Genomic DNA, 25,636 nt, shown 5'->3' on the forward strand with positions numbered 1-25,636 from the left:
ATGTTCTTGAAACTAAAGAATATTATCTATTCTGGCTGTGCTAAAATGTGATTAGCTAAAAAAGCTCTGAAGAAATGTAGTTTTGTGCCTATGGTAGAACTTTTTCAGAGGCTGGTGTGTAACTTTTTCGTATTCTTCCATGCATGCACACAGCTTTACATATACGTAGTTTTTGCAGTTAATAAGCATGTTTCCTCTTTCCTTTGCAATTATTATTCCAGAATTTCTGTGTGTGAGTACCTAAAGCAGGTATTTTTAGTTGTTTTCTTCTGTCAGCAGTACAGCATGTAGGAAGATGCAAAATGCATGGAAGGAAAGGGGGCAGTTGGAGGAAACAAGCAGCAGGTGCAGAGAAGTGCGAGAGAAGAGATTAAGCCTGAGGCAACTAGAAGTGGAGGTAATTGAAGAGATTTAAAACAGAAAACAAAGGTGAAATGAGTATAAGCTAGCAAGGGCTCCTAATTTACAAGGATCTATAGCAATATGATAAAAAACCTGGAGACAAACCTGGAGACTTATGTCAGCTTTGCTTCCCTGATGATAAGAAATGACATACTGTCAGCACAACCTCACTGTTATTCTCTATGATTTTCACAGAGGATAACAGTCTACTAGAAAACAGGAAAAAGTGTAAAAGTACCTAGGGTCTTTATTGGTGTAGAACAGTCAAAGAAGGAGCAGTGCTATTCCTGTCTTAAAAAGAGATGTGAAATTACAAGAGCTAATGAGAAATGTTTTTCATACTAGTTAAACTGTTGGAATGTCATGATAGGGTCTCTTAGGTTCCAAGAAAACTATTGGACAAGTTTATGGTCCGTTAGAAGCTATGAAGCAAGGTGGTCTATGTCCAGCCTCTGACTTAGGATGTCCCTAAACTGCACATTCCTAGAAATGGAAGAGTATAACCAGAAGTACCACACTTCTAAGCTCCCTTTCTTTACCAAAAAAGGGCTTCTAGACTAAATGGACCTTCAGTGTGACCCAGGTCAGTCTCATTAGGTTATTCTCTAATAAACCTGAACTTTTTTATTTTTTAACTGATATTTACTGTTCCCTTGCCTCTCACTATGCTTATGAAGGCCTTTATTCCAAGTCTGATGTGAATATAACGGGGTGATTATTGACCAAGACGTGCTTTTATCAAGACTACTTGGTAGTTGCTTGGTTTTTAAAGTTGTTGGAAAACTCTCTTTTTCAGGATGGCTTCTGCCTAACTGTCATTTCATTACCATAGCAGTTTGGCAGGAGTAGAAACTTCATAGTCTGGCTGATTTTAGTCAGAAAAGGACAAAAAGGAACTCAGAAGATCTCGTTTTACCTCATTGCATGCAGGCAGAACTGAGTAAATATTAACCTGTTTTGCTCTTTCCTGTAGCTCAATAAGTATGTATGTATAGTGTGTTTTTAATTTCCAGTGACCTGTTTTCAGAGTTTATTCCACTATTTTGCAATATCAAAGTTTCTTGCAAAATTCAGTCTAAAAAATTGACCTTGCACCTTTTTTTAAAAAATTTTGTTTGTCTTCAGCCATGGGAATGATTGAGCATTCTGGCATCTTGAGTATAGCAGACACACACAACTTTTCATCATAGCCCCTATTTTGCTTTTAATTTTTCTTTTAAATTCTCATGATTTTGTAAATGTTATGCTGTATTTTGCAGTGACATGCTGACTCTTCCAGTAGTGAAGTGGATAACTGCTCTCATGAGTTTGTCTTGAGCATGTAATGGACTGAATTTGATTTCATTCGTAGGTTGTTTTGAACATTTGACCAGTTGTAATGTTTTGTTCTACTTATGTTCTGCTGGGTAGTTTAATTATTTCAGTTTGAAGATCTGAAGTGTACTAGGATAATTAAGATAGTGATAGATTTAATAAAGCCAGTGTAAAAATAAGCTACTTAAAAATGCACAGGTTTTTCTAAGCACTCTCTCTCTCCCAGTCTCTTTTTCTCTGTCACTCACCCACACATGCACATTTTTGATTATTTTTTTTTTCTCATAATAAGGAATTATATCGTCATTTCTGGTTATAGCTTAGTTTTACGAAAACTGAGATTTAAAACCTAAAGAGCTGAAAACATTTCATGTATCATAGAGGACCTAATTAGGCTGCAGAAACAGGTTGAAAGGTGTGTACTCAAAGGAAAGGCCTTTTTATTTTCACGTGTTTTGGCATGAATATTTGTGTCCTTGTAATTTCCTTGCCACTATTTTGTCAAGAACCAGAGTTCTTTATCTTTCTAATGGAAGTCCATAACCTTTGAGGTTCCTTTTCTCTCTCTCAAAGCCATCGGAAATTCCGAGATTAAGCTGTAGAAGAGTAGCTAAATTTCCATAAACAAAAATAAATCAAACTACTTGAAACAGGGAAAAGTGGATGTAAATTACAGAAGGAAATGATATTGCAAAACAAATGACCACTGATTCTATGAGTGCTGATACCGAAAGGAATGGCAGAAGGCTCTTGTGAATCATAGCGGAGAACAGCTTTTAAGTTCTGGGTGTACTTACAGATAAACCAGTATTCAAGAATGATTGAATTTATTCATTCTGGTCTCTGTCAGCAATCAGACAAGATTTTCAAGAACATTTATGCCCAGGAAGAAAACCAATACTGTGAAACTCTTGAAACAATGAAAGGACTTTTGAATCATGCACACATCAGAGTCTTCCCAGAAGAGGGAACTCAGCCTGTATGGTCTCTTGATATTACTCTTTATCTTTACCTGTGTAGCAAAGATGTAAACATTTTCTGTCTTCTTCTTTATTGATGAACTTAAGATTTAAAATTTACAAATATGATAAGAGCAATCTTGAATACCTTGATTTGCTAATTTAAAAAAGTGCAGGAGGTGGTCTGCCCTTATTATGCTTTTGCCAGACTTTGTGTCTCTTGGGTGGGATGCCATAGAATGATTTTTTTATGCTTACAGGGATTCCTCTGTTCATGACAAAATAAAGCCTGGGGCAAGGTAAGTAGAGGGAAGAAAGAACTAAGGGATAGATAGGAAGAAGAGCAGGCCAGGAAGAAAACTCACACAGTCCCTTTTAACTATTAATATGAAAGCCCCCCTGCATGTCTGATTGAGGTTTAGCAGCTTTGTGTTACAGAAAACTCAATAAAAGAATATGAAAACTGAAAGGTTAATGAATATGCTCAGATATGAAACTATTTATTTTTGCATTATCATTCTTATCTAGAAGGATGCTTGGGTTATGTCTTGCAGTGGTCACAGAAAGTTAAGTTGCTGATTCCCATTGCTGTCAGATTTCCCGGTTTCACTTTTGTTGGCACAGCTTCATTTCTGGTAGCACGGCTGGCAATATTGATGGAGTAGCTGGCAGCCCACCTACAGTGTCTCAGCTGGAGTATGTTCTAGTTCCCTGTGAGCAGAGTTGGGAGAGAGGGTTGGAGCAATCAGGTGACATTTGTACTTCCACTGTGTGAATTCTTTCTGTTTCGTATTAACATGCTGATTAATTTCACTTTCAGAGCTGGATGATATGTATTGCAGAAATTACATGCAAATTTTTAATCCCTTTTCAAAATTCCTTTTTATTGCTCAATGAATATTTGAATATGCTTAATTTTAATTGCATTTGATTCTTATTTCGCAGAATAGTAGAAGATGGAAATTGCAAAGCACCAGTAAGAATAGTAGGGGGACTGCCTGTGAACACAAAGATGGTCCAGTCTGTAGAGATTGTTAAGCTAATTTGAAATCCCTGTGACAAAATGCAATTTGTCTCTGTTATGTTCATTTAGGAAAACATACAGAAATAATAAATAATTATGTTGATGGATCTTGAGGGGAAAAGCTATCACACTGACCGCTGTTTCCAAAGGGGCGAAATATTAACCAATTAAAGGGATAGAGTGACTAACAACAAAATCCAATTTATTGTTGGATAAATTGTTTATCCTGTGTATTCTATGGGGGAAAAGATACAGTGTGTCAAGTTTTCTGATGGTATAATTCTGTTGAAGTTGGTTGAATTGTGCCAGCAAAGATTCTGGTTTTATAATCTCAGCTATTGCAGCAAATGCAAGTCTTTCAATGAGAAAATTCAAATCGGTAGCAATTAGTATTCCTTAGGCCTAATTTTCCACCTGATAAATGAGGACAAATTTAATTAAGAAAGGTGAATTTGGGAATTCTGCTGGTAGCAGATCATCTCTGCTTGTGCATGGCTTCATTGAAAAGTCTTCTCTGAGCATGTTCTTATAGTAGTCACTGCGCCAAAAGTGCAATCTCTTTCAACTGTGTGCTTCAGGATTTTTTCATTTGACCCTGTGTTTGACTTGGTCTCCATCTTAATTTTAAGTTTCATGTGTAAAATAGCAAATTTTTAAGCAAGATAGGGGATGGATGCAATTGCATCATTTTTCATGAAAGCAAGTCTGACTTCTGAAAATACTCCTTCTGATTGTCCCTCTTTATCTTGCGGATAAGGACTTTCTGGAAGTGTCTGCTCTCCATGGACACTGATTTTGGTGTTGCTGTTACTGTGTCTTCCTTACAGCCTTTGCCTTACAGATTTCACAACTTGTCTCATCCTGTCTATTTACCCAAGGGCTTCTTTTAAGTATCATCTGAACCTGATCTTCCTCATCTTTAGTTTAATTTTTTTCTCTCCCTCTGCCATTTTTAGCGTGGATTTGTTTGTTTGTTTACTGTCAACTGCAAAGCATGGTAGGAAGGTAACTGCTTATCAGAGGTACTATAGATTTTATTATTGATCACATTGTGCAGTAACAGTAGGATGTCAAACTGAATTTTAAGCTCTTTAATGTTGCTTCACTGGTAATGGCTCCTAAATGATGTATGCTTACGGATATGTCATAACCTGGGTCTTGTTTTTTAGGTTAGACTTCAGACATTCCTGAAAGCTTAACTAGTTCTTGGTGATAAAGCAGTTTAGAAACTTAATTTATTTTTTATTAGGTTGTTTCAGACATTATCTTTGACCTGTAGCTTTTATGTTATACATTGCCTCTGTGGTCAGATGCAGGTACAGCCCCAACCCAGTGTCTGTTTTGTGTCAGAGAGTTGTGAGCTCTCTGCATGTAAGGCTTGTAGGGAAAGCACCAGACACAGCTGAGGGTCTGTGCTGCAGGCATCTAACCAGAGCAGGGTCTCCTCATAGACCACACTGCATTCAGGTATAGAAGGAAGGAAAATCCTGTTATCTGTGGTGCTCAAGTAGGTGTAATTTCAAATATACTCTGTGTGGAATTGTGACATTTTGTGCTGAATCTCTGCTTCACAAAACATAGAGAACTCTAGATTTTCGCATCTCTTTTACAATCAATTATTACAGTTCAAATATTTTCAATTTTATTTTCAAGTACACCGTGGAGAAACTTCAAGCTGGCTTCTCTGTTTGTATCCTTAAAATTCCCAGTTCTGCTTTATACTCTGACGTTTTGTTACCAGCATATTGCTTCTCTCTATTTAGATGGAAATTACTTGTAGGTGAAACCAATTCTGATGTAACTGTATATTGTATGTTTTCTCAAGGTGGTCATACAAATTGTGCTGTTAAAATATAAACTACTTTCAATTTGTATATAGAAATGTCCTTTTAAAGAAGAGGAAATCTAAGCATCTAAGCTAGCCTATTTTAAGGGGTGTATCTATTTTGTCCTAATCCTTAGTTTTCTTTATTTGATTCACTGTATATTCAATATTTGAAACCTCATGGCTAATATCTTGTTGAATAAGCTTTTCTAAATATTTTCACTTTTCCATTTTTCTCTACAGGTAGAAGAAATAGTTGATATAGGAGCATTTGCCCCAGAAGACATTCATGTTCCCAAAATCTATGTTGATCGTCTGATAAAAGGAGAGAAGTTTGAGAAGAGAATTGAAGTAAGCAGCTGAGTGTTTGGTCACAATATATTTCATTTTGGTGGATATTTTAGAATACACAGGGTTTTTCTCTAGCCACCAAGTCTTAGCAGTGAGAACATAGTGTTAGAAACACTTGTTGAGTTTTGCTGGAAGCTTGGGTAGGTACTTATGTAGTTAGTAGTTAGGTGTAGGCCTGAGAATCAAGCATTGTTTCCTATACCTCAGCCTCTCTGGTTCATTCCCTGAACAATTTAAGAGCACAGCCTGTAGTCCTGGGGTCTCTAACGGAGCTGAAATTTTGATGGAAAATGCTACCTCTTTCTCCTTCCTTCTCTTACTTCACCTGCTGCAGACACAACAAGGGGAACACGTAGACTAAGTATGAGATGTCTTTGATGATCAGATATTTTCTGCTGTAGAGCTTTTAACATGAGCATGTAGGGCCAGCATCAGCCCCTTTTGTGCTGTGTATTGAATTGTGTTACATTGCAAACGCCCCTTTCTTTTTCTTTAATCAGTGGTATTTCTGGTCTGTATGAGATGTCAATGGCAACATCACGGCAATAATATTCCATCACTGAAAAATAAGGATTACATAATTGTTCTTTGTTTCTGTGGCTTTGCCCACTCAGACTGTGTCCCTGTATTATTCATTTTGGTGATTTGCAGTGCTCTTAAAGTGTAATTGAAAATTCTTATTTCTCCTATGTCTCCATAGTCTGGAGGTGGGAATTATTCAAAGTGTCATAAGAAGAGCTGGTGGAGGGGGAGATATATGACACAAGGAAAAAAAAATCTCAAAAACCAGTGCAGAGAAGAATAGTAATAATTAAACTTTTAATATTAAAATCAAGTCATAAGGTCCTAGCAAGTCATATAAGGCTTTTTCTCTGCTAAAACTCTTTCAGGAATGTTAGGTTAAAAAGCTTTTTTTTTTTTTTTTTTTTCTTCATTCCATCTGTTCATTCTGCAAAAACATATTGCATGTTGTTGAGTATTTAACTGGAAACAAATGTGTCAAATATATTTTCTTCCTTTCTCTTTTTTTTTTTTTCTTTGTGCATGTTTTGTTATACTGAGGGTAATGGCCTGTATTATTGAGGATGCAGCATCTCACATAAAAGCTTTCATCTTTTATGAGCAAAATCCATTTTGCATTAATTGAATTGCTGTTTTCACTGCAGTTTGGCAGTGGATGAAAAGGTGACTCTCTGTTCAGAGAATACCTTTGTACAAACACCTGACTTTCTTTGGGTTGCCTGTATGAGTGAATACACCTACCTAGTCAACTGCCTTCTTCCCTATATGCTTCAGGAAAAAATGAAGGAGTGGGGGAGGAGAACTACTATAAACGGCTCAGCAAAGTAACAGAGATTATTTTTGGTTGTGTAATTTTGTAATTCTGGAAGTGGTGCCTTTCATTAATAGAAGCATAGGAAGGAAATGGTAGATTTATTTATTCTTCCATAAAAGATTATGTATAAGGAAGTGGCTGTACATATGAAAGTGTTGAGTATGATAGTGGTAAGCGGAGAGATGAGAAATAAAGAGAATACAAAGAATCTAGTCTGTTGTAATTCTTGCTGGATTTAAATAGCATTTCCTTCCTAATTTGGCCTAGACATGGTCCCTCTAGTGCAAGTCATACTCTCTGTCCAACCTTCTCTTTGCTGCAGAGAAACCCTCTGTGATTGTTCTTTTTCTGTAACTTGCAAGTGAAGCAATTCTAGGGAAAATAGCCAAGGCATAAAAAGAAAGCCTCTGGGGAATTCAAGAAGATTTATACTGACTGTTTCTGACTGCCTGAGAGCAAAGTGACTTCCAACATGGAGAAAAAAGAGACTGCAAAATTTTTTTTTTGTGGTGATGAAAAGTAACAGAGGATAATATTGCATGATGTGTTTATTATGGCCTGAAATAGGAAAGCATGTGAAAAACATGGGGGTGCAGGACATGGTGCTACCCTGAGCAATTTTATATGCATGGGAGAGATGTGCAAAGAACATAATCTATGTAAACAATAATTTTCAAAAAAGTCTTGCAAACTTCTGGAATGTCATGGCATTTTCACCAACATGTGATTTAGAAAGCATTAACTCAAGGGCAGAAAATCTCAGGCATATTTTGCAAGATTATACAGATTTATGTTTGAAAATTTGGTTGTTTAGCTCCCAGTATCTTTGGATGACTGGCATTTGTCTGTCTCATGCATATATATCTAGACTAGCACCACTGAATTAAATGCAGAAAGAGAGCAGTACTTGTATTTTAGGCTGACATTTAAAGAATCTATTTAGGTATCTCTTGGGTAATGAATCTCAGACATGCTAATATTTGCACTAATGCTTGGTGCCTTCTTAACCAGTTGTCAGTGTATTACGTAAGCCATGGCAATATAGACAAAGAAATAACATTTTGCTCTAAGGCCATCACTGGGGATATTTGATGACTTCATTGGCTTAGATAAACTTAAACTGATAGAATAAAAGGTTGGGTTTTTTTGTAGGAGATGTATAAATAATTTTATCCTTACACAAAGTACCTCTGAGCAATCACATGTCAGGCTTTTGTGCTGTGAAAAGCAAGAATTTGGATTCTAATCTTTACTTATGATTACTTCATTTTTTCCAGCGCTTATCAGTTCGAAAGCCTGAAGACTCGAAGGCCAAACAGAAACAAGGAGACAATGTGAGGGAGAGAATCATCAGACGGGCTGCTTTAGAGTTTGAGGATGGCATGTATGGTATCCTTCATCTGTGCTATAGGTTAGACTGATGACTCACTAGAATAATACCATAGCTAGTTTGTTTAAGGCAGGTTAATTACCATGTTCATTGTCTTTCACAGAGCCTGGGCTTCTGTCATTTATTAATACCTTATTGAAATATACAGGATGTTAAGGAATAGGGTACGTGGAGTTTTTATCCAAGCATATCTGAAAAGTTTGTTAACAGTTGAATGTTTTGAAGAATTTCTCAAAAAAGTCACGTACATTGGAAATGAAACTTACTTGCACTGTGTTTTTATATCATGTAAAGCATTGACAGAATGCAGTTGGACAATCCAAATGGCAAAATAATTCATCACACATATGAGGCATCTAACTAAAAATGAAGGTGTTTCTGAAGAGAACAGTTCTAATCATAGTAGAATGATATTTTATTTTTAATCTACTAGTTTGCAGTATATTCATGTTTGTGACTTAACCTATTCTCTTCAGCTAATCTGGGTATTGGAATCCCACTGTTGGCCAGTAACTTCATCAGTCCAGACATAACTGTTCACTTACAAAGTGAAAATGGAGTCCTGGGCTTGGTAAGAATATATCTTGGTCACTTACTGTGGTGTACTTACCTTGCTGGGGCTGGGTTTCATTCCACACACACCCCCAACTTGATCATAATTTTACTAAAAGTCATATTCAAATATATGCCGTATTTCGTAGAATCATAGAACAGTTAGGGTTGGAAAGGACCTCAAGATCATCTAGTTCCAACCCCCCTGCCATAGGCAGGAACACCTCACACTAAACCATCCCAAACAAGGCTTCATCCAACTGGCCTTGAACACTGACAGGGATGGAGCACTCACAACCCCACTGGGCAACCGATTCCAGTGTCTCACCACCCTAACAGGAAAGAATTTCCTCCTTATATCCAATCTAAACTTCCCCTGTTTAAGTTTTAACCCGTTACCCCTTGTCCTGTCACTACAGTCCCTGACGAAGAGACCTTTCCCAGCATCCCTATAGGCTCCCTTCAGATACTGGAAGGCTGCTATGAGGTCTCCACGCAGCCTTCTCTTCTCCAGGCTGAACAGCCCCAACTTCCTCAGCCTATCTTCATACGGGAGGTGCTCCAGTCCCCTGATCATCCTCGTGGCCCTCCTCTGGACTTGTTCCAGCAGTTCCATGTCCTTTTTATGTTGAGGACACCAGAACTGCACACAATACTCCAGGTGAGGTCTCACAAGAGCAGAGTAGAGGGGCAGGATCACCTCTTTCGACCTGCTGGTCATGCTCCTTGTGGTGCAGCCCAGGATACGGTTGGCTTTCTGGGCTGCAAGTGCAGTGCCGGCCCATGTTCATTTTCTCATCAACCAACACCCCCAAGTCCTTCTACGCAGGGCTGCTCTGAATCTCTTCTCTGTCCAACCTGTAGCTGTGCCTGGGATTGCCCTGACCCAGGTGTAGGACCTTGCACTTGTCATGGTTGAACTTCATGAGGCTGGCATCAGCCCACCTCACAAGGGTGTCAAGGTCCCTCTGGATGGCATCCCTTCCCTCCAGCATATCAACCGGACCACACAGTTTGGTGTCATCAGCAAACTTGCTGAGGGCGCACTCAAGCCCACTGTCCATGTCAGCGATGAAGATGTTAAACAAGACCGGTCCCAACACCGATCCCTGAGGGACACCACTCATTACTGGTCTCCAGCCGGACATCGAGCCATTGACCACAACGCTTTGTGTGCGGCCATCCAGCCAGTTCTTTATCCACCGAGTGGTCCACCCATTGAATTGATGTCTCTCCAATTTAGAGACAAGAATGTTGTGTGGGACAGTGTCAAATGCTTTGCACAAGTCCAGGTAGATGACATCAACTGCTTTACCCTTGTCCATCGGTTCTGTAGCCCCATCATAGAAGGCCACCAAATTGGTCAGGCAGGATTTCCCCTTAGTGAAGCCATGCTGGCTGTCACCAAGCACCTTGTTGTTTTTCGTGTGCCTTAGCATGCCTTCCAGGAGAATGTGCTCCAAGATTTTACGAGGCACAGAGGTGAGACTGGCTGGTCTGTAATTCCCCGGGTCTTCCATTTCCCCCTTCTTGAAAATGGGGGTTATATTTCCCTTTTTCCAGTCATCGGGAACTTCACCTGACTGCCATGAGTTTTCAAATATGACGGCCAGTGGCTTAGCAACTTCATTCGCCAGCTTCTTCAGGACCCACGGATGGATTTCATCAGGTCCCATGGACTTGTGTACGTTCAGGTTTTTAAGATGGTCTCGAGCCAGATCCTTTCCTACAGTGGGCCTAGGGTCATCATTCTCACAGTCCCTGCGTCTACCTTCCAAGACTTGGGTGGTGCAGTCAGAGCCTTTGCCAGTGAAGACCGAGGCAAAGAAGTCATTCAGAACCTCAGCCTTCTCCAGATCCAGGGTAGCCAGTTCTCCCAATAGCTTTCTCAAGGGGCCTATGTTGTCCCTACTCTGTATTTTATTCACTACGTACCTATAGAATCCCTTCCTGTTATCCTTAATATCCCTAGCCAAGCTTAATTCTAACTGGGCCTTAGCTTTCCTAACCTGGTCCCTAGCTTCCCGGACAACATCCCTGTATTCTTCCCAGGCCGCCTGTCCTTGCTTCCACTTTTTATAAGCCTCTTTTTTCCTTTGAATTTTCCTCAGCAGCTCCTTATCCATCCAAGGAGGTCTCCTGGCCCTCCTGCTGCACTTCCTTCTAGTTGGGATGCAGCACTCCTGAGCTTGTAGCAGATGATCCTTGAATATCAACCAACAGTCTTGGGCCCCCCTGCCCTCCAGAGCTATATCCCATGGAACCTTACTAAGCAGGCTCCTGAAGAGGCCTAAGTCTGCTCTTTTGAAGTCCAGGGCAGTGAGCTTGCTACACTCTCTTCTCACTGTCCTGAGGATCTTGAATTTGATCATCTCATGATCGCTGCATCCAAGGCTGCCCTGGAGCGTTACATTTCCAACAAGCCCTTCCCTGTTGGTGAGCACACCAACAGGCATGGCACCTCTCCTTGTCGGCTCCTCTATAACTTGCAGAAGGAAGTTGTCTTCCACACAATCGAGGAAACTCCTGGATTGCTTTTGCTGGTCTGTACCGTCGTTCCAACAGATATCAGGGTGGTTGCAATCCCCCATGAGAAGAAGGGCCTGTGAGGGTGAGGCTTTTCCTATCTGTCTATAGAGTGCTTCCCCCGCAGATTCACTCTTGATCACGTGGTCTGTAAGAGATATTTCACGATGATAAAACTCTCATTAGTGGAGGGAAGCTTTTCAGGAAATGTTTATTTCAGGATTATAGTCCTACTTTGCTAAATATGTTCTTAAGTACATGTTTTGCTAGAAGGTGTCAGAACCTTCAGTAGTTTTCAAGACCAAGCCTTGTAAGCCTCATTAAACACGATTTTAAATAAATCTTAAAGTAGACATTATTTTCAGTGTTGTTTTGTTTTAGGAAGTTTCACCTATCTATGTTTTTCTGAAAAATGTCTGTCACTTTGGTTAAAACCAAACCAAAACAACCAAACAAACCCCCAACTTTCTGGTTATGTAGTCATTCTAACAACCTCTAACAATATGTTGATCAGTCCTCATATGATAGTTGATGTAAATTGTGGCTTCTGTTGTCAGGGACTTTGTTCTGCTGAAGATTAAAAAAATGTATGTCTGTGCTGAACTCTTTTTCAGTAACAAGCATTAGAAATAATAAAGAAGTTGTGAATTCTCTCTCAAATGTATTTTAATATAAAGCACACATATATCTGTGTTGTTTTCAGGGTCCTTATCCACTTGAAAATGAAGTGGATCCAGACCTGATTAATGCAGGTAAACTATTTTAAATAAATTTATTTAATGGAAAATTATTAATCAATGTTAATCTAAAAATATAATTTTGATTCAGTATATGAACCCAGACTCTTGTTTTATTTGTTTATGAATATTAATATCTTTGTCTTCTTTTAACTGAAGGTTGGTTTTAATCAATGGAGATGTTTAATATTCTAGTTAAAGAGCTTATGCTTTGGTGCATTCCATGTGCTACTAAAGGAAGTTGTCCTTGAGGCCAGGCAGTAAAGGGTCAAATATTCCTTTTCAGAAATGAAATTGTTTTGTTAAGCCTAGATGTGAATGTGGATTTGTTTTCCTGCTACTTTTCACATTGTGTCTTCTAGAACATGGTTTGTGTTTGGGACATGTTTTAAAACATCCTGTGTATGATGGTCTGCTTTATTCCAGGCTAGTAAGCTGCAGGATTGCAACTCATTTGCATTTAGAGAGAGAACAGTAGCCAGGGCAGGGGGAAAGAGCTTCCTAGAAATGCCAGTCCTCACATACTGTTCTCGCCCAGCTGGTTTGGGGCATGACACCTCAGAAGTAGCCATACAATGTAAAAATGTAAGCTTTTTATGGTTTAATGTGTCTTTCTGATATCTGTTTTCTTTATGGGAAGTTGTTCCTGCATCTGTTCTGTTTCCATGTAAAATTGCAGCTATATATTGCATTGTGACAAAAAAAAGTAGGCCTTGGGATGGTATAAATTCTCATTAATGTTAATGGTATAGGTTATAGACCCATAACTGACATCTTAGAGCTGTTTTTTTCATATAGAAAACATGTGCATTTTATATTTTTTAGTTATCTGCTTTTTATTTAATATCAGGATGAAGTCTAGCAGTTTTTCACTGACTTGAAATATTTGCTGCCTGGTTTAACCAACTGATACCATTATCATTTGCTATATTATTGCCCCTCTTTCAGTATTATGTTTTAAATAAGAAATTGATTTGAAATAAGAAATTATTAAGGAATTGAGTCCAGCATTTCAATAGTAGCTAGGTAACGCGATAAACTGTGTGAAGAAAAATGTCTTAGGGATATGAGAGCTATGTTAACACTTGAACTGAAAATGTTGTGGTTTGTTTGTTTGTTTTTAAAATTAAAGGTATCACTGGAAGGAAAAAATATTTAGAATAAAAAAACGGTTACTGTAAGAAGTAACTTTATATGCATGCACATCAGAACTTAAGTTCTAATATGGGTGCATTAGAAATGAACACATTAACAAAGTGATGATGGGAAAAATATCCAAGAACTGATAAATACTCTGAAGAATCACTGTGCTCTTATATGGATGTCAAGATGATCTTGAATTGTTGTTTATGGATGATAAATATTTTTGAAGGGGTAATCTTGCAGGAATGAAGCTAATTTAAGAGGTCAGAATGCAACATTGGAAATAAGATAATGCTAGTATTGTTAATTTGCTGTTAAGCACTTTTACATCTTCCTCTGCAGCTGCAGTAGACAAGACACAGGATAGGCGAACCTCAGCTCTACCACCAAAATTATCATTATCATTGCTGAAATATTCAGTAGCTGCTAAGTCTCTGAGACACTTAGTTGGATTAAGACCATTCTAGATACTTTCCAGCCAAATATATAAAAACATGAAGAAAACAGAAGCTGTATGACAAAACAGTAGGATTTAATTCTGTTTGTATTCACCTACTGGTATGGTCCTGTATCGGCCCTCAAAGTCCACATTTTGAAAATACTCTCCTGGTTTGGGCTTTTGCCAGATATTATCTGCAGATGCAGTTGTATTTCTCTGAAAAATGTATGGGTTCTTTGTCCCCAAGGCAGAGTTCTGTCTTACAGAGTAATGTGGGGCTGCTGTTATGTTATTCTGTGTCTCTTTCTACTTGGCATTGTCTTAGCTTGTCACTTTATCCCAGGGTTCTCACTCCATCTAGCTCCTTGCAGGCTATGTTGTCTCTCCCACTGCCTTGGGTGGGTACCTGGTAGGGAAAGACAATTGAGGCAGTTTTAGAAGGTCTGGATATTAACATGGTGAACTCTTGAGGTCTGACTACAGGACTGCTGTATAACTTTAATACCGTGCTCTTGTGTCAAAATTAAATTCTCATACAATATCTTGGCATATAATATACATCAAGTAAACTCAACAAATTAAAGCAAGTAACTTGGGTCTCCATTTTAATTTCCTGCAGTTTTTTCTTCCTGTTTCTCATCCTCTTAATTAATCCCATTGTCTTTTCCACTGTTTTCTGGAAACTGTAAAGATGTCTCCGTCCTCTCTCACTTTTTCTTCATAAAGTCATCTGGTGATAAAGATTTGCTTGGTTTATAATTTCACCTTCAGCTGTGTTTCTTATGCTTTTCAAGAGGCACGCTGTATGCATGGCTGTTGCTTAGACTGTTTCTGTGCTGGCAGGAAAGGAAAGAAAGGGCTCTGGACAGAGTCAAAATAAGGCACTTCCATGCGTGCTGCATTGCTTGATCCAAGCACTGTGGAAAGAACAGTACAGAACACAAAAGCACATTCTCTGGTGTACTCTAACAAAGCAAGAGCAGACTAGATCTGTAATTTATTTTTCTCTACTGTACATTGTTATCACTCTAGACTGTTCAAAGCGGTCTGCTCACTCTTCCTTGCAACCTCCCTCTGTCCTGATGATGCTCTGTTTCAAAAGAGTTACCTCTCACTTTTTCTGTAGGTAGAGCAGAACGCTGAAATGCACAGAGATTTCTTAGCCTCTGGTGTCAGCAGTGTCTTGCCTGGAACTGTTAGTCAAAGAGGGGATAGTCCTACCGTTAAAAACTGTAAGAAACTGCTACACAGTTCACTATGATTGATTAGGTTTACATGTGACATAGTAAGTGTAATCAGGTCCATAGTTGCGCAGACTCCAACGGAATTTGATTAAAAAAACTTATCTTGGTCAATAGCTGTGACTTCATTTGTCAAAGAGACCAAACACGTACATACTATAACTTATTTCTTTTACAGGTAAGGAGACAGTCACTGTTCTTCCAGGTTCTTCCTATTTCTCTAGCGATGAATCATTTGCAATGATAAGAGGGTACGTAACAACACAAACCCTGATCTTTTGAAACTGAGTCAGTGACTGAACTCATTAGTAATTCTTTGAAATGTAGTTAGCGTTTAACAACCTGTAAAATAAACATGGATTTAAGCAGTGACGGTTTACAGAGGATTAGGTCACACTATTGGAAATAGAAAAACACTGTAACTAATAGATACTATAGTGATGTTCATGTCTACCACCACCTGGCCGTATATAAACACATTTGTAACTATGTTTTAACAACTACTTTTTCATCGTTTCCAAGTACCTAATCTGTACTTGCAGTCTGTATATTCTCTTTGCTCAGCTTGCAACTGTGATCGTCATTCCACCTCCCTAATGGAAATTCACTATCTGCAGCTGGTTTTTGTTTGTTTTTTTGGGGAAGGAGGTTGGATGCAAACAAACACTAAATCCTAATGGCTCTGAAAAGATAATGAGTGCATGTAAATATGCGAAGGAGTGCACTTAAAAGTATGAGTTCAGAACTGACTGACTGTGCATGCAATAGCCAAAACCAAACAAAAAGTAGCAACATTTTTGATGCTCAGTAGAAAAATTTGCATCAGTGATACATCTGCAGGGGAAAAAAAAGACCAGCTTATGTGTGTGACAGAATGGTTGCTACCTCTGTGGTATGCCACCTTTTTTATATTGATGTAATAATAATGTGAACAAAAGCTTGTTATGGTCTGTGGGCTGTTACTTGAACATGATAATGCTAATTACACACTTTCTGTTGCCAGAGGCCATGTTGATTTGACAATGCTTGGAGCTATGCAAGTGTCTAAGTATGGTGACCTGGCCAACTGGATGATTCCTGTAAGTAGATGCTTGTACTACTGTCAATGCACTATACTTAGGAAAATATAAATGTAGCTGAGGGTCAGGCAAAGGAGAAAAGGGCTGAAGCATAATGGGTTTTGTGAAGCTTAAAGCATTAAAATATAGAATATATTCAATTTTAAGGTTGATAGGGGTTTTTTTGCCTATTTCTGGCACCAAGCTGCAATTATCAGCACTGAGCCCCCTAAAATTATTCTTGTGCTGAGCATTGTGAAAAGCTAAACACTATTTATGCACAAGCCTTTTTCCTTCCTCTTAGGTCTATGCCTTTCAAATGTTACATTTCTTTTGCTGAGATCTAGTGCTTTTTCTTGAGACTGTCAACTCTTGTATAGTTGTACCTTGAGCAAGAACTAGAAGGAAGGTGTAAAATAATATGTAGCTCATAATAAAATTACTTTTAAAATGTCTGCATTATATTTCTCAGAGTTCCTGTCAAAGGATCACAGCATTGCCATGTTGAATAAATATAGAAGGCAGCAATACTATTGTGTTCACCAAAAAATTTCTGCAAGTTTCAACCATAAAAGTACAAGCTAATCCCAGTGTATTATTAAAGCAGTTGATTACATTAAGCCATTCTTTGAACACAGTTTATGTTTTAGCATTAAAAAACGTATCTACCTTTCACGTGGTTTGCAAGTTTAATATTTTCAATATGGTTCTTTCTGATACAGTTTGTATCAAACACATCTAGAAACAAATTTTCTTTTTAGCCTGGTTTAAGGTAATGAGGCATATTTCTATCTGTCTGAGCACTGCTAAAAGTTTCAGGAGAGTCTTTTGAAAACTGAAAGCTGGGTAGAGGAGATAAAAAACCCAATGAATGTTCTGTCTCTTGGAGGAGTATTGGTTGAGCCCAGCAGTCTGTGTGACTTTTCCAGCATGCTTGTGAGTGTACAAGTCGTGGAGCTGTGGCTGGAGCATAAGCTGCTTTTAGCAAGAGGGGACAAAGAAAGGGTCTGTACCGGCAGATGTGGGAGAATGGAATATATGAAGGGTGATTCCAGGTCTCCATGTGAGTGATTGTAAGGGAATGTGAAGAGGTTATGGCTGGGTTGAAATATAGCATATAGGAGAGACATCCATAAGAAAACAGTCTGCCTTAGATGTTGTCACAGCATAACCTGATTTTGTGGTCACACAACTGAGAACAGACAAATTAGTGCTGCCTAGATCTTTTCAGACCCCATTGATTGAAATGCTAGCTTTTCAAGACTTTTCTGCTTGTGCTGTCATCAAGTATATAGCATGAAAAACTGGGTCAGAAAATTAGTGCTTCTGTTAGTGCAGCACTCTGGGATCCTGTGTGTGCTCTTCTATTGTTGTTTTATGTGTTTTGATGGAACTCTGTGCTAAACATTATTTGATGGTCAGATACACTGTAAGAGTTCAAGTATGACATGCATTAAGTTAATACTGGTTAGCTTTGCATTACTCATTTCCAATTTATTTTTTGTCTAGAGTTACAAAAACATGTCACTAGAATCAAAAATGAAACCAGCCTCTGTCATGGAATCACCACACACTTTGAAATATGAGTAAAGCAAATTAAATTTTGACCTTAGGTTTGCCATTTGAGCCAAGGCAAAATTACGATAGTGTATGTTTTCAAGGAGTTAAAACCTTGGTTAACTGAAATTGGAGTTCACCTGATTTATCCATGGCTTTGTATCTCAAAGGTATGATAAGTCACCCAAACTCAAATTACATATTTTAAATCGCTAACTTTGAAACACTTACATTTAGTCAAATGTACTTTTTTCAGATGATCGACATAAATAAATGTATGCTGTCAGTCCAGCACTGCAAGTACATGTCACTGACAAGCTGAGTAGGATATTTTTTTTGTGTGTCAGTCTAAGAATTACTCTTTTCTTTCACTGGGTGAGGTAATTCTGTTTTTGTGAAAGCACTTCCTTCATGTTAATTTGGGGTGGCCATGGTGTTTTATACATGTAGAAATTACTTGCTTCCATAGTGGCTTTTAAAAATGATTCAGAATTATTACATTCTCTGTCAAAATTTTAAAGATAGAGGAGGAAAAAACATTTAAACTTAGGCTGTTATGCTGCTATGGTAGAAACTTTTTTTTGGGTGGGGTTTAATAGTGTTTAGAGATTTTTCTTATTGGCATAGTTCAAGATTATTTTAATCTATATCTTTTTCTTTCAATTGTCAGATAAGTTCTAGGTTTTGTTCAGGTGAATTGCTTTAAACTGACATTCTCTTTATACTTTTGCAAAATGAAGTAACACTGTACATATGAAAGTGTCCCTAGACTATCTTTTGTATTCAAGGTTACTTAACTCCTGAGATTTTCTTCTTTGACAGTCCTTTGGTCCTGCAAAAGTAGTGTTAAATGTTCCTGCACCTGTTAAAGCCTTGTGTTTACTCAAGCTGTTTTTGAAAGACCCATTAGAAAGTGGAAGGGGGTAGGTTGAATTTTAGGTAGGAAGAATAGCTGTATTTGCTTTATTGTTGATTTTGTAAATTGAAGTGTCAAGAGAAGCATTCTTCAAAATACCCAGTGAACAAGTAATAAATAAATATTCCTGCACTAAAGTATTCCTATTAAACTGTAAAAATGTACCTCTAGTGAGAGCTCATGAAGCTGAAATATTTGAAAAAGGCACTCCTGAACAGGTGAATAGGTTTTAATGCCAAAAAATCCCAGTAATTTCAACTGACCATATTGGTATCTCAGGATATGAAATTTTACGTTGATTACATAATAGCTTTGAATCGAAAAGCTATTCACTAGAGCATTCAATCTTGAGAGGTAATGTCATGAGCAATTCACTACTTGTTTTCTTGCTTGGTTTCTTACTTGAGGTAGGTTTTTTCCTCCCTTTTTTTTAATTTTATTTGTTTTTTGTTTGGTTTTTGTTTGGTTTTTTTTTTAGTATCCTAGACTTACACTGAACAAAAGCAGACAAATTCACAGACACCGCAGGCACACATAATATGTACAATATCATACAATGCTTTCAGGATCTAAGTAATACTAACTTTTCCAGTAGCTTTGTGCAATTCTTACTTTCTTTCAGAATACTTTTTCCCATATAGAAGCTAAATTAATTTTTCTGATCATGATGTTGACATTTCTTCACTGATGGTTTTTGTGACTTGTCTTTCAAGATCTGATCTATCAAAAGATGAAGCTAGTATTTGGCATTAATAAAACAGGTGTATTTACAAATATAGTTCATGAAACTTTGAAGTTCAGATTGTATTTTAAGTTTTTCTTAAAACTGGGCAGACATATATTCCTTTTTTAAATGCTTTATGTTCTCTAGAATATATTGATTTCAATCTAGCATCCATATCAAGGGCATTCTTTTTCATATCTGTAATTATATATTCTGCTTATGAAAATGCCTTTTCATTCTGTTCAGTCCCAAATTTAGGAACTATGTGTGCATTTTTAAAACAGGAAAGAATAAAATAAAACTTTTGGTAGCTTTTATTTGTCTTTTTGTTACCTTCGAGGTGTATCTTTTTACTATCATACATGCATATATGTGACTTTTTGCTACCTTCATTTGCCACTCTTACTAAGCTTTGGCTGTCTGCACATTTTCTTTGCAGTGACTTTGTATAAACTTCTGAGTAAATATGCCTTATTACTAAAACCAGCCTTTCAAAACATCAATCATTTCCCTCTGGTTACTTTGTTTTGAGACTTGTTCAGATGATTTTTAATCTGCTTTACTGCTGTTATTACTATTGTACAGTAGAGATTTTTAAAATGGGATTAACCAGCATATAGGCATTCAGAACTTCCTGCCTTTCCTGTAAGTAAGGTGGTATGTCATTGTCAGTTAAGTTGAATTGCGAGCATGGTGCGTGTTCTTTTAGTCACAAGATTTGTGTGAGGTGATAAAAAGATTGATTTCTGAAAGCTCATAGTGTAACAAAACTAAACTGTATTACTGTAACATTTTTTACTCAGTTTTGCATTTAGGCTTGGTTTAAGAACTTCTTATGCACTAGTAGCTTTTGAATTCTTGGATTGGTGGTATTCACCATTATTTCAGAGGCAAGTGATAACTCTAAATTTTGTGTTTTGAATAGTACCACCATGAAGCTACCCTTCTCCCATAAGAGCCCTAGCGTGTGCTTGTGAGTATTTACTTGCTCTTACTAGGAACTGAGCTAAGGAGGCTCACTGCAACAATAGCCCTTTCTTTGCTCTCATATGCTAATCTCTAATGCAGAGGAAAATCCCATGAGTAAAGAAAGAAGAGGGTGAGAATATTTTAAGTACATGTAGTAAACAATGCTGTTTGCTTATGCAGAAGTTACTCCCTAAACACTGTCATTTATTGGTAGTTTTATTCTGTTAAGCACTACGACTTAATGGCTTTTCGTGTTTCTCCCTTTGGTATTTCTCCAACAAGAGGGTTTCTGGAGAGGGAAAGGAGAAGGAGGCTGCAAAGAAGGAGGTTGTTCTCTGGGGAGTCTCTGGGAACATAGTGCAGGTGGGAGAAAGTGATGAGAAGTGGAAGAGAAATGACCAGGCCACCACTGTGTAGTAGGGCAGACAGGCCAGAGCAGATGGGAGCCCATGGCTGCTGGGAGCCGCTGTGTGGAGCCACTTTTCGCTTTGTGAGTGACAGGCACAGGATCTGACCCGTCTATCTCTGAAGCATCTGTCAAGGAATTGCTGCAGGCAGGACAGCAGCATAAAACTGTACTGTCACAGCAGTCCTGGCTCTTGTGGCAGTTTGCATTGTGTTGCTTGGGATTTTAAAAGTTGTGGGATTGAATGCACATCTCCCTGCCTCTACTTGTTTGTCTGTAGTTCCTTTCTATTTGTGAATTTTTGAGACCCTCAAAATAGAAACATTTTATGAAACAGGTTTTTGTGCCCTTTTGATTGCTGCACCTTACTACGACGTATGGCTTTGTTTGCTACAGCCTTCCTAATGGAAGGTACCTGATTGCCATTGTGATGTGTCAAGAGACTGGGTATTGGTCAAAACAAAACACCAGAGCCTCTGTCTTCTTAATATGAATTTCTGAACATCCCTTAACCATAAAAACATATTAAATATGACTACTGATACAGCTGTGATGCTACACCAGCAGAAAAAAAACTTGGAACCAGGCAGAGGAGCCCTGCAGCTGGAGGTTCATGAATATGAAAAAGCAAAATGGATGAAATGGCTGTGTTGTCACATTCCAGTAGGCAGAAACTTGTTATGGGTGAAAGTATACCTAGGAAGCATACCATTAATGAGAGGGTAATATACTCAGGAGGACTAGAAAGTTGTCATGAGATTATGAATGAAGAAAATGAGAAGGGCTAAAGCCCAACTAGAATTTAATCTGGTACTGCCATAAAAGACAATAAAAGTGTTTTTGTAAATACATTAGTAACAAATGGAGGGCTAAGGAGAATCTCTGTCCTTTACTGGATGGGGGAAGGAGGAACATAGTGACAAAGGATGAGGAAAATCCTGAGGTACTTAATGCCTTCTTAGCCTCTTTAATAGTAAGATCAGGTAATCAGCCCCGTGAGCTTGAAGACAGGGACAGGGAGCAGAATGAAGCCCAGTAATCCAAGGAGAAATGGTTAGCAACCTCTACAGTTCAGTGGAGGAGGGTGTATAGTACTCATTGTATAAGAGGAATAGGGACTGACTGAGTGAACTGGATACATGTAAGTCCACAAGGGCAGACAGGTACATCCAAAGGTGTCAAGGAAGCTGGCAATTTCCTAAACCACGAGGTTTACAGCCTAGTGGCTAGCAGTTCAGTTAACAAGCAGCGGTGTGAGAGGTGTTGCTGAGACTGAGCTGGTTTAATATCTCTTTTCCCTACAAAAAAAACAATAAACTAAATACAATTCTGAGCAAGAAAATTAGCTCTAGCTTTGTATATTCTTCTGCTGGTTAAGTAATGTAGTGCAGTCAGGGGGCTGAAGAAGAGGGTGATGTAATTTTTGCAGGGTGATGCAGTTTGGATACATAAATCTTGATAATTCTTGGAAAAAAAATCCTTAAACTTTAGAAGCAACAGTCTTAGATTTTAATGCTCTAGTCAAACCTAAATGATTAAAGCACTAATAATACAGCAAATTAGAAGAAAATTATATAAAACTTTTAAGCATTGGCAAAGAAGATTATCTGAAAAGAAGGCATCAGGAAACACAATTCAAATTTAGTAATAAATATTTTATTAGGAGTAGAGGGCAGTATAACCCAAGGTTAGGAATATAATTTTACACATTATTGGTATTTTTTCTACAGAGCTTCAAAGTACATCTTCTGGACAGTTTTGTACACTTTGGCCATGAGGTAAACTACATGTTCATTGGTAGAGATATTTTTAAAATGATAGTAAACTGGCAGAGGCAGTGACTGTGGGATGGGTTTTGGGGTTTGTTTTTTTTTTTTTTAATTACTATTTGTAGTGCCAAATCTGATAGGTGAGGGCTCCACAGCAAACGATTTTCTGACTTGAAATTGTAAGCCTGGGAACACTGTAGGTCTTCTCCAAGAAGCCCTGTTGCCAGCTGTTTGCCACTTTGCTTGAAGAAAGCAGAGTCTTTGCACAAGGCTTATTACACTTTTGAATCAAAATGCACCGTTTAGTAACACTCTTCTAATATTTCTGTGACACTGAGTGCGTCAAACTGTTGTTTTAAGTTGTACAGCATTACAAGAAATTTTAGGAAGCTTTCTATAACTATTAACTGTAAAATGAATTAAGCACTACAAATCAGCTAAATTCTATATGAATACAAAATGTGCAGGTTAATTATGCTCAATGACTGTATTTCTCATAGTGGCAATGTGAAGTTGTTTAATGTTTAGGACATGACTGAGAAAGGGATATACAGCAGTAGTTGAATGAAAGAGGACAGGACCTGCAGTTACTTTTTCTCCTTGGAAATCTACATTTCAATGGGGTATTATTTTAATATAAAAAGCTGTTAGGTATTTGCAGGCACGTGTCTTGGAATAAAGCCTACAGTAGTATATCAGTTTACTGCTTCTCTCCCAACAAACATGTGCCTGGAAGCCCTGCAGAGCTCTTGCAGCACATGATTACCACTACTGAAGAGTCCTGGAATCTCAAAGGAGAAAGCAAGCGTATTACGTTAGCTCTACTTCTTTCACCTTTTTGAGGGTTTTCTACCAATTTTGTTTTTATTGATTTCTCTTCAGACTTCATGGAGGGAATGTAGGAGCTCACTGTTGGTATTTTATTCATACTTTCTTAAATTTTCATGTGGGAAACGGCTGCTTTGCATTAGGCATCTGTAAAATGAGAGCTGAAGAAATTCTGCCAAGAATACAAGTGTATGTCAAAAGACTCCAAATCTGCAGGTTAGTGGTAACAATTGTGACTATGATATGGAACCATCACTTTCAAGTGAGACTAGTATTATGTTGGCAGTAATATTTAATTATTGCATGTTATGCTCTGTGTTATGGAAACAGTATGCAACAGTAAATGGAAGGATTAACTGTCCTATTACACTGAAATAACATTTACCACTGTGAAGCACATCCATTTCAGTATGCATGTTACAGACTGTTTTGAGTTGCTTTTGAGATGCAGTTTCTCACTGTATTCATTTGAATTTCATTCAGTCTTTTGAATCTGTTGCCAGCAGTTTTTTAAAATTATTTTTATGGGAGAATAAAGGAATAAAATTTCACCAACTAATTAAAGAATAAAATTAGGTCAACTTTCTTTGCACGTATTTTATGCTTCCTTAATTTTCTGGTTATAGCAACTAAATATATGAATATAGTTAGTGCACATAGTTGTGTATGTTGCATTTTAGGGAACGGTTATTAATAAATTTTGTCAGGAAGTATCAGTCACTCAAGAACTTATGTTCCATTTTTTTAAATTATATTTTCTTTTTACATTTGTTTTTCATTTTGTGTGCGTGTGTTAGGAGATATCTGGTTAGCATTCTGGAAAAACAGGTCATTTTCTGTTTGGACATCCTTTAAAAAATATCTTCACCCTCATGCATTTAGAGTCTGCTCAGCTTTCTTACATTCAGCTAGTATTAACTCTTTGTTGTGGTGCTGAATTAGCAGCTCTACTGATTGAAAAAATCCCATTAATGATTTCCAATTGTTTCTTGGTAATGTTTATTTAGTCACATTCTTGGAGTAAAATCTAATCTAGCTGTCATAGTTGACAGCATAATTACAGTAATTCTGTAAATGTGTCATATAAGGACATCAAATCAATGGAAAATAGGACAAGGAAGTATATTTTAGAACACTTAATCTTCAGCTTTATCCATAATTTTTGATACAGTATTTATACAGTCTTTTTCACTGAAGAAATGAGAAGTGAAATCTGGAAGAGTTGCAGCCTTCATGTTGTAATCAACTATAGATGTACATTTCCTTTAAACACTGGACAGGACTGTTAACAATGGGCAAAGGATTTTTATCTACATTGTTATGTAGTTAGAGCAGATTTATGCATATGTATTTTTTTTAATATTACCTTCTGCTTGGTATCTCTTTTGTACAAAGCTAAGCTCTGTGTTAATATGCACCCACCAAACAAAAAAACCAAACCCAAACTAACGACATCTAACCGCATAACAATTAACAAGCTATTTTTGTTGAATAACTATTTATGTCTCTGGTGACCTCCTAACTTGTGCTATGCATGTCATTTGAAGTTGGCACATCTGTGAAGACAGACAGACCTATATGGATAGGGAAACCTATGTGATTAATGTATGTTAGTGCATACACAGCACTTCAGAGAGGGCAGAGCAGAAAATTTTGAAGTTCATCCTCTCGACTGCAGCAGTAACACCATTGATGGTCCTCATGGAAGTATCTTTATCTAGTGCATTACATTAATTTCTATGTCCGTGCCTACGGCAAAGGGGTTGGAACTAGATGATCTGTAAAGTCCCTTTCAACCCAAATCATGGTCTAATTCTATGAAGTTTATGCAGTTCCAGTTCCTGCGAATTTTAGTAGCCATCACTGGCACGATGTAATTATTTCCTTTCGTAAGGAGCTTGAGACTGGTGATGGATTCCATACCTGCTACTTAGTCTGTGTTTGTAGCTGTCAGAGACCACACTGACATTTTTAAAGTCTTCACTCTCTCATTCTAAGTAGCTCATTCAGCTGCTTCCAGGGAGATGACTGAAAATACAGATTGAATGGGAAGCCTCCATTACAACTGTAGTTTGAACTAGAAGCATTCATTATCTTCTGTAAGAGTTTTTTGAAATAGTTTTCCCTAACTTTGAGCATAGTGTGAAGCATATATATTCTTTCATTTAAT

The 25,636-nt window shown here is 37.7% G+C and overlaps 1 protein-coding gene across 2 annotated transcripts in view; it reads left to right on the forward strand.

Annotated features, from left to right (window-relative positions):
* OXCT1 (3-oxoacid CoA-transferase 1) overlaps positions 1-25,636 on the forward strand; it is an 87,871-nt gene that overhangs the window by 42,038 nt on the left and 20,197 nt on the right. Inside the window, exons 8-14 of one of the 2 annotated variants that reach the window (XM_065661638.1) lie at positions 5,768-5,875; positions 8,489-8,600; positions 9,078-9,172; positions 12,383-12,431; positions 15,418-15,490; positions 16,243-16,318; positions 16,770-16,845. In XM_065661638.1, coding sequence (XP_065517710.1) covers positions 5,768-5,875; positions 8,489-8,600; positions 9,078-9,172; positions 12,383-12,431; positions 15,418-15,490; positions 16,243-16,318; positions 16,770-16,805 — 549 coding nt within the window. In that variant the 3' untranslated portion in view covers positions 16,806-16,845. Of the gene's footprint in view, positions 1-5,767; positions 5,876-8,488; positions 8,601-9,077; positions 9,173-12,382; positions 12,432-15,417; positions 15,491-16,242; positions 16,319-16,769; positions 16,846-25,636 lie in introns of those variants that run through there. The other variant, XM_065661637.1, reaches the window with a different exon arrangement.

This window comes from Lathamus discolor, chromosome Z (genome assembly GCF_037157495.1).
Source record: "Lathamus discolor isolate bLatDis1 chromosome Z, bLatDis1.hap1, whole genome shotgun sequence".
Lineage (NCBI taxonomy): Eukaryota > Metazoa > Chordata > Aves > Psittaciformes > Psittacidae > Lathamus > Lathamus discolor.